The following is a 9,544-nucleotide window of genomic DNA, read 5'->3' on the forward strand; positions in this document are numbered from 1 at the left end:
CGGCTCTATCACCAGGGCTTTGGGGGTTTGTGTCGCCCCTAGTGACATTATTATATGTTCTTTGGATTATTTTTAACAAAATCGCTATCTCATAGCTTCAATCATATGCATTTTGTGAAAAACAGGTGTTGTCGGGGTGGGGGTTCGCTAAATACCCTCCATCTCTTCAGACACTTAAAAAGGAACTAAAACTTCCAATCTTCAACCAAATGAGCCTCTTCTATAGTTAAACAACCATCCCTTCCATAAAAAACCTTAAATGCCCCGCGCCATAAATTACAACCCTCACCCCTAGGCTCTGGTGGTTTGTATCAACCCCAAAAGCCTTGTTATATGATCTTTGGACTATTTTGAATAAAATGAACGTCTCAAAAAAAATTTTCTTCAATGTATTTCGGGAAAACGATACTTTTTTGGGGGGGGGGGTAACTACCTCCTCATCACTTTGACTCTTAAAAGTGGCATAAGAAATTCAGATTACCAATCCAATGAGCCCCCTCCAAAGTATATATAACCACCCTTTCTATAAAAACCTTATATGCCCCTGGGGCATAACTTGCAACCCTTGCCCTAAGAGCTGTGGGGGCGGTATAAATAAAGACTGGTACAAAAGGAAAGGGAAGGATAAACAGGTGCAACGGGAAAAGAGAAGATTGCTGAAAAAGGAAAGAGAAATTATGAGTTCTATTTTAATTAACTTAAAAAATACTCAGAGGACCAATACCTCCATTTTGGACTCTTTTACCAGGGATTCAAGTGTCAATGTAAGTACACTTTTAGGAAGCAACAAAAATTAAGATGAGAAATTAGGCCAGGAAAATTGGTCAAAGCATCTGCAAGGTTTTTATGAGGATGTAGATTCGGATTACTCTGGGTACCATAATTAGGTCTTAAAACATTATAACTTCCAGTCATGTGTACACACCTTTTACTAGCTATTCAATGTCCTTTCTTTCATCTCTTACAAAAGAGTGCATAAATTTAGCTTTAATTTAAAAAACAGAGCTAAAGGAAATTATATATGGAGAACATTGCTGCTGTTGCCAAAATTTTCTTTGGAATAAATAAATTAATTTTAAAAAAGTGAGCTAAATTTTGCCCCATGTTTTATAAAGAAAATTGGAATCATTTCTAATCTGAATTTTTTTTCAGAATAGTTTTCAAATATATGGTCAAATTCTGTAACCAGCAGCTTTCAAGAAATCAAATAGCTGGTAAATGATGATTGAATTTTTTTATTTTTTTAATGCATTAATTTTCTTAAATGTTGATCTATCAATAAATATCGAATTATCTAACTTATAGAAAAATTGTTAACTGGCATGATGCAGTAAAATTTAAACACATTCGTTATTCGTCTTCAGAAAGCACTTACTTTACTTCCCTTTAACCTTATAAAAGAATGAGTTTGAAGTTCCCCTTTACAAATATTATTTGCATACAGGAGACCAAAGTTATTCCTTATCATTTTTTTTTCTTTATTAAAGTTTAGTTGTAAGTTTGCTTATTATTGATTCATGTCTAGATTTCATTTTTTTTTTTAAGTGGGAAATTTCTTGGGATTATTATGACTGATCTGATAGGAGAAAATTGCATTTGCTATTAGTAGTTCTTCACAAGTGGTTAACATAGTTTCATACTTGTGAGGTGTCAGGAAATATATGGCAAATGATTTTTATTTCACAAGCAGTCAACTTATGAAACAAAAATAGTTGTTTTAACAACTAATTATTAAGGAAAGTATATAATTTTTGAATGTGATTTGGAAATTGTAATACTAACATGAGTAAAAGAACAAGTTTCTAACTTTATTGCTTTTTAGCTATTAAAAACGTATTTGTGATTTTACTCCCCAGCATTTGTTTTGCAGATTTTGCAGGAAATTTTAAATAGCCTTAAAGGTAACCAACTGTGATTGGTAAATTCACAAAACATTTTTTTTTTTTTTTTTTTTTTTTTACTGCAGAAACTAACTAGGACATTGTAAATTGAGAACACCATTTTCTAGTTTTGTTTGAAATGGTTACTCTCTATGAATGCTTATCTTTTAATGGTTACTCTCTATGAATTGCTATCATTTAAGATTTTATCTTCAGACATGTATCTTAAGGCACAGAAGGGGATTGCCATCTCTTTTGACTTCATTAGAAATTTCATACCAAAGAGAGGCAATTGAATGTAGTACAATCAAGGATGCATCCTAGGGATATGGGGGGGGGTGACTGTGTTTGAAATCCCACTCCCCAAAAAAATTCGACTTGTAAAACGTTATAAACCTGCATATAAATAAATTTTACCCCCCCCCCTGCTGAAAAAAAATCTGAGATATACCTTTGATTGCAATTCTGAGCTTGGATGTGAATTTATAAAGCAATAAGTTTGTTGTTATATTTTTCAGCTTCTTTTGTTTAACATAAGCAATTAATTTATTTTACTTGAGTTGAGAAATCTGTATACTGTGTACTATTAATTTTTTGCAAGTGGTCCGTTTTGGCTTTGGAACTCACAAAACTCAAAGGAGGTATCAATAATTGTTGAACTTTCCTCCTATGTTGATGATTAAATTAATTAGTAAATTACTTAATTTATACTTAATTGACCACTGGCATATGAGGTTGAAGACTTAACTTCCTATTATTCTGAAGTTTTTTAATTCCAAAAAGATGTCCAACATCTTTGCTGTTTTACATTTGATGTCTTCAGAGCATCCATTATCTATATTGTCTCTACTAGTAATTAATTTTAAAAACTTTTTCTACAAAATAAATTTTTCAAAGAAAAGCAAAGAGCTCTATTAAACCAAAAAACCAGCAGAAATAAGGTCAAATAATCTTCCAAGGGTAAAATTAACACAAATCATCATCAATAAATAAGTGAAACTCAAAACAAACAGATATTATATCAAACAACTGAGTCAAAACTGAAAATAATCAAAGATTAACATGATTTGGGCTGACACAGTATTGATTCAGAGTTCAAGGTGTGAGGACCTATTTTTGGATTGAACCTATCACTAATATTTGGTAAAGGATTATCGTCTCTACCTGACATATAGCCAATATTTTCATAACAATTAATTCAGTGTCCAAAGAATTATAAATAAGCGGATTATTTTCAGACTTGAGTGAAAATTCCCTTGGGAACAGTGATTTCTCTTATCGATATTTTCATGACCTATATAGGTCAGGATTAAGCAGTTGTGAAAATAATTATAACTTCCGATATTATAGACGATTGCGTTACGATAAAGGTGAGAGGAGAAAAGTAAGCAGAAGGGTGGGGGAGAGCTGTTTGCAAGAGCCGTGGTACCCGCCGGGCTTGTCCCTTAAATTGCGGGGACAAGGTAGGCAGCCTCCAACGCTTTCCTTACTTCTCTCGCAAGTGAACCTTCAATCTAGAGAAAATGGTAATTGGTGCAAAGATGAACTTTTCTACAATCCTATCCTGTGCTTTGTACAGAAAAATCTTGCTAAAGGAGTTTCACCCAATACGATAAAAGAGTACTTGGCCGATTTCTTCGAGTCTTCTTCTCTTGGTGAGACCCGTAAATTGCTTTTTTTAAAGCTTTTTCCGAATGAAGTCCCATCGAAGCGCGTAGGAGCCAATGCTGCATTAAACTGTGCTTCGGACATTATTTCTTCGCTTGTAAAGTGCGATTCCCAGAACATAAAGCTTCCGGACTTTGTTATCAAATGTCCCAGCGAAGTGCCAATGATTCCTGTCGATGCCTTCAGTATCCTCAGTGCCAAGGTGAATTCTTGCCTTGAACAGCTGCGTGATATTGCGTCCAAGGTTACAGAGGGACAGTCTAAGCTTGTAGCCCCTACTCAAAATACGAAAAAACCGTCCTACGCTGTCGTTGTAAGAAACCCACCCCCGGAGCTCAGCGACCCTATCCTTTGCATGAAGAAGCTCGAAACGTTGGATGGTCATGACGGAATCATAAGTCTAAAATCTAAGCCACATAGCAAAAGCTGGGTTGTGATGGTACGCGATAAGCGCTCAGCCGACTCGCTTGCTGAAGCTGTTACTAGCTCCATCCCTAACGTTGGAGCCAGAGTGATTGATAAAAAGCCTTTAGCTGTGATCCGGGATATACCCCATAATTATTCAAGAGCTGATTTGGAGGCCTCAATGGAAGGACTTATTAGTGCTAGTCAAATCGGCGACTCTCATACTTTTCGCCTCGAGTTCGTCGACAAAACCACTCTGAACGCGGTTCTGGAGTCGGGAATCCGTATTGGGTATGAAATTTTTCGCGCTAAGCCCTTTCAATCCATTCCGCGTCGATGCTTTTGCTGTCAAAGTACTGATCACCTGATTGGAGCTTGTCCCAGCTCACCAGCACATCCCAAGTGTTCCAGATATTCTGGCCCTCATGTGAATTCCAAGGAAAACCCTTGCCAAGCCTCACCAAAATGTGCAAATTGCACTATGGAACACGTAAGTTTTAGCCTGAAATGCAAAATTCTCTGATCGGCTCTCAACAACGCTAATAAATGAATGCTCAAACTCCGTTTAGCTTTGTTTCCCTTAATATTAATGGTACAAAAGACAAGGATCTACTGAGAAGTGAGCTACTTGAAAATGATATTGTGTTTCTACAGGAGCACCTTCTCTCTAAAGTGAATGTTGATAGCCTAAAGCGTTCTCGGACCCATTATACCTTCTTGAGAGCCGCCCAAAAAACCCGTGGAAGACCATCAGGGGGTCTGGCCATCTATTTCAGACACAAGACTCAGCCAATATTATTGCAAAGCAACGCTAACATCTTAGCAATAAAATGTGGTGATACCACATTTATAAACATTTATTTCCCCTGTAATAAAAAGACTGTGCAGTCATTGTCTAGTTTTTCACAAGCATGTAATCGCCTACGAACACTACTTAGCAACCTTTCAAAACAAAATACCAAATGGGTTCTCACCAGCGACATGAACACTGACTTATTATCTAATTCCAACCAATCTGAAATCTTTCTCGATTCACTACCTGGAGGATTCCATCTTGCTGATAAAGATCTTCTATTTACTTATATTCACAATCGTGGTGGTCTTACTTCCAACCTTGATCATGTAATTGTGTCAGATTCAACTCTACTTTCATCAATAGTTCATGTGGAAGACTCTAAAATCGACGACGATCATTTACCAATCACGTGCCAACTATCTTGCTCCATGGCGACCTCTGTGCAACGTAACTCTCCCAAGTGGTTCTCAAAGTTAAATTGGGAAAATGCCAATGTTCCACTTTATGTATTGACATTGTCCCAGTTATTATCATCTATTAAAGTGCCTTTCCACTTATTGCAAACATCTGTATCTACAACTTCAACTCGGATAGATATCAACTCGTATTATCAGCAAATAGTGTTCTGTCTAAAGTCTGCTGCTAAAACAGCTGTACCCTCCGAGTGCGTGCGAACGGGTACTCGCAATCCCTTTTGGAAAGTTGATCCTAAAGTGAAGATAGCTAAACAAAAAGCTAAGTTCTGGCTCCGTATGTGGATAGCCTGTAATCGTCCTTCTTCTGGTTCAGTACATCAAATAAAACAGAAAACCAAACGAGAGTACAAATATTCCCTGCGTAGAGCAAGACTGAATGCCTGGGATGGTCCTTGTGACAAGAAATCCTGGGATCGTGTTATAAACAGTGTTAAGTGTTCACCTCCAATTAATTCGTCTCTTCAGCTATGTGACTTCGTTTCTCATTATAAAAATATTTTGCTTTCATTTAATATTAATCTCCAAAATCATTTTACAAAGCTTGTCAACTCAATCCTCCCAATTCATATCAACCAATCTCAAGTGTTGTTGGTGGAATCTGGTGTTATACTCCGAGCTCCTATGCAAGTGAATAAGTCTGAGTCTCTTGATAGTGATGGTCTTTGCTTCAAGTTTTTTGCTTATGATTGTCCTGAACTGCTGAAGCATTTGCAATTATTGTTTCAGATGTGTTTGGCACAGTCTGTTGTGCCAGATAGTTTTTTGTCCGGTTATATATCTCCCATAGTCAAGAGGGGTAAGGACCCCAGTGCTTGCTCTAATTATCGTCCTATCACTGTGTCTTGTTTTGTTAGTAAGCTATTTGAATATGTACTGCTACCAGCCATTAACTCCAAGTGCAATTTTACACCCTTCCAGCTTGGTTTTAGAAAAGGTATGGGCTGTTTTCAAGCTCACCATATTGTGGGTCGGCTAATGAAACAAGCTGTTGCTCAAAAAAGTCCCCTGTATTGTTTGACTGTTGACATATCTAGTGCTTTTGATAATGTAATTCATTCAAATGCTTTGTTTTCTCTAGCAGCCTTGGGTGTTAACCTTTCTATTGTTTCCGTGCTTAAGTATTGGTATGCTAATTCTTCAGCTAGGGTGAAGTGGAATGGTACGGTAGGGGAGTATATTCCTGTTAAAAAAGGCGTTAGGCAAGGTGCAGTGTTATCCCCGAGCATTTTTAAATGTGTTTTAGCTTTGTGTCTCCAATGTCTTCAACTGTCAATTTTTTACAATGATAATTTAGGCATTAGTCATGTTGCATATGCTGATGATGTTCTGCTTCTTAGCCGGACAAAAAATAGTCTAATTACCAACTTCTACCAGCTTTCAGCTGCACTATCCACAGTAGGCCTTTCAGTTAATACCTCCAAATGTGAGTTTTTGTGTTTTGGGAGTCCTCCACCAGCATCACCTCTTTGCTTGGGTTCTTCAACTATACCATGTTCAGCAAGTATTAAATGGTTGGGTCTCTCTTTTTCCACGTCACTTTCATCTACTTGCTCTGCTATTACGTCCAGCGTGCTGAAAAGTATGTGGGTTGGATATGCAAAAATTTCACCAAATCATGGTCAGTATAACCAAAATGGACTATGCCGTCTTTATTCTAGTTTTTGTGCCCCTGCTTTTTTTTATCTTTCTGGTTTTGCTTTCCTCCTTTGCAAGAAGGATACAAAGAAAATATGCTCAGGATATTTTAAGTATTGCAAGTATTTGCTGTGTCTGCCTTGGTGGTATCGGAATCATACAGTTGTCTCTAAATTTGACATCGTTGATGCGCCCTTGCGACTTAAACATTTATCTAAAGATATATGTCTTAAAACTTGGCAAATGATCAGTGTTTTTGACCCTCTTTGGCCATTTTTTGAATGGAGGTAATTTATTTATGTTGTATGTTGTTATGCTGCTATGTTATTTATGTTGTTATGTTTTTTGTCTTGTTTTTTCTTTTTTTGTGTTTACTCCACAGTTTAATGTACTTTGTGGGTTATAAATAAATTATTATTATTATTTATATTCTAAAGACCACAACACAATTTGTACTTCACAAAAAACAAAATACATATAAAATGTTTAAATTTTTTTAACTTCAATAAATAAAAAATTATCAAGATTTTAAGGAATAAATATCAGTATATATATATATATATATATATATATATATATATATATATATATATATATATATATATATATATATATATATATATATATATATATATATATATATACTGATATATATATATATATATATATATATATATATATATATATATATATATATATATATATATATATATATATATATATATATATATATATTAAACTGTCAATCCATAATCATGTTTTTATTTCAGTAAAGTGCAAATTATGTTCTGGTCTAAAAAGATATAAGAGGTGTCAACCCTGATCATGTTATTCTGCTCATTTTGACTTTGAATTGGTTATTTATTGTAATTTCTGTTAGTTTTGGGTTAGCTTTATTTATTGGTGATTTTTGGTAGTTTTACTCTTGGAAGATTTTTTGACTTCATTTTTGTTCATTATTGGTTTAATGATTAGGCAGTGTAATAGAACAGCCTATGAAAACAGCAGGGGCATAATTTGCTATGGGGCAGGGGGGGGCTACTGTCCTCAAGCCTCCAGATTACCCCCAACAGAAATGATTTCTTCAAAAATTCATTTTTCAAGAACTTCTTCAAAAATCTTGTCAAAAATAAGATAAGCCTGCATAATTTGAGCATCTATAGAAACGGGCCAGTTTTCCTTAGTATATAGCCTATAGGCCTTTATGCTACTATATGGCTCATTTTTCAGTTTTAACTGTTGTTTCACCTTGATTTGGGAAAATTGGCTCCAACATTGCCCCCCCCCCCAATGTGCAAATATATACCCAGAATTGCATCTTGAATCTAAATATAACCTTCATTTGCATCACTAATGAAATTTGCCCCCACCCCCAAAAAGCCAGGGTATCAAAATCAGGGTATTTATTTGAACATCATCCAGGTGGTAGATAAAGTTTATTTGTGCTGCAAATGAAAGGTTGTATTAAGATTCAGGATACAAGTCTGGGTATATATTTACACATTAGGGGGGTAGGGATATATACTCTGTTAATCTGTTAATTAGGTTCAAAGAAATTCATGAATTTCTTAGAAAACTGGAAAAACAAGGAAAGAAGTGAAGATAAAGGTTCTCCCCCTGCAAAATATGTAAACTAGGATTATTTAACATATTACAAAATAAGAATTGTTTTCTCAACATGTTTCCTTATATAGAGAACTAACCCTATACTGTTTTCTTAAACTTGTGGCTACAATGGGCTGTTTTGAACCCTTTAAGTGCTCACAATGTAATAGGCCTGATATATAGCCTAGAAGCAATTATTGAATTAGGAAATAACATAAAAGGGAATCAAGTAATGCAGCTTATTCACTTTCATCCTACCTAAATTATGTTTTGGTAAAATTCTAGTTAATTGACTTCTTGCTATCTTGGAAAAGGGTTTAGGTTAGGAAAATGAAACTTCAGGGATGGATCTACAGGCTAAATTATGTCCCGGAAAGGTATTTTGAAGTACCCATCTCCACTCCTTCTCCCTCTAGAGGGCCCTGAAATTTGCCTAAATGACAGGTCTATACCTATTGAAATTTTGATAAAACAACATTTTACCTTAATTTTCAGTTACTAGTTGCTTTTTCTCTGCCTTTAGTTCTGAAAATGCAATTCCTGTTATTTGAGTAGAATCTTGAGCCATATCAATGTTTTTTTGTTTGTTTTTTTTTCAAAATTTAGGGAATGTATTTGCATATCTTTAAAACCCTATAAAATGGAATTGAGCAAAGTTATGAAGCTGAAAACAATTTTGTTGTACTTTAATTAAGCAGAAGATCTATTTTGCAAGGTTTCACTTTTATAACACACATATTTTTAAAGGTCATCAAAGGTCAGGGCCCTCTAGGGGGAGAAGGAGTGGAGGTAGTTGCTCCAAAATGCCTTCCCGAAACATACTTTAGTCTGTAGATTTGTCCCTGAAAGTTTCATTTTCCTAACCTAAACCCTTTCTGAGATAACAAGAAGTCAATTAACTAGAATTTTACCATTTTACTTTATGTTTTCATCTATGAAAAGACATCAGGCATCTTGTATTACTATAAAGTTTTCAAAAATGACTCATATACCATGATATTTAGTAAATATTTTGTTCAATTTCTCATGTCATAAAAATTTGAAAATTAACACCAAAAGTGTAGTGCTGACCAACAAAA

The 9,544-nt window shown here is 35.0% G+C and overlaps 1 protein-coding gene across 1 annotated transcript in view; it reads right to left on the reverse strand.

The window, feature by feature from the left end:
- Positions 1-9,544, reverse strand: part of LOC136032162 (HEAT repeat-containing protein 5B-like) — a 29,118-nt gene extending 19,574 nt beyond the window's left edge. The window contains exon 1 of the mRNA XM_065712350.1: positions 9,458-9,544. Within this exon, the coding sequence (XP_065568422.1) occupies positions 9,458-9,460 (3 nt within the window). The 5' untranslated portion in view covers positions 9,461-9,544. The remainder of the gene's footprint in view (positions 1-9,457) is intronic.

Source organism: Artemia franciscana, chromosome 10, assembly GCF_032884065.1.
Source record: "Artemia franciscana chromosome 10, ASM3288406v1, whole genome shotgun sequence".
In the NCBI taxonomy this organism is placed as follows: Eukaryota; Metazoa; Arthropoda; class Branchiopoda; order Anostraca; family Artemiidae; genus Artemia; species Artemia franciscana.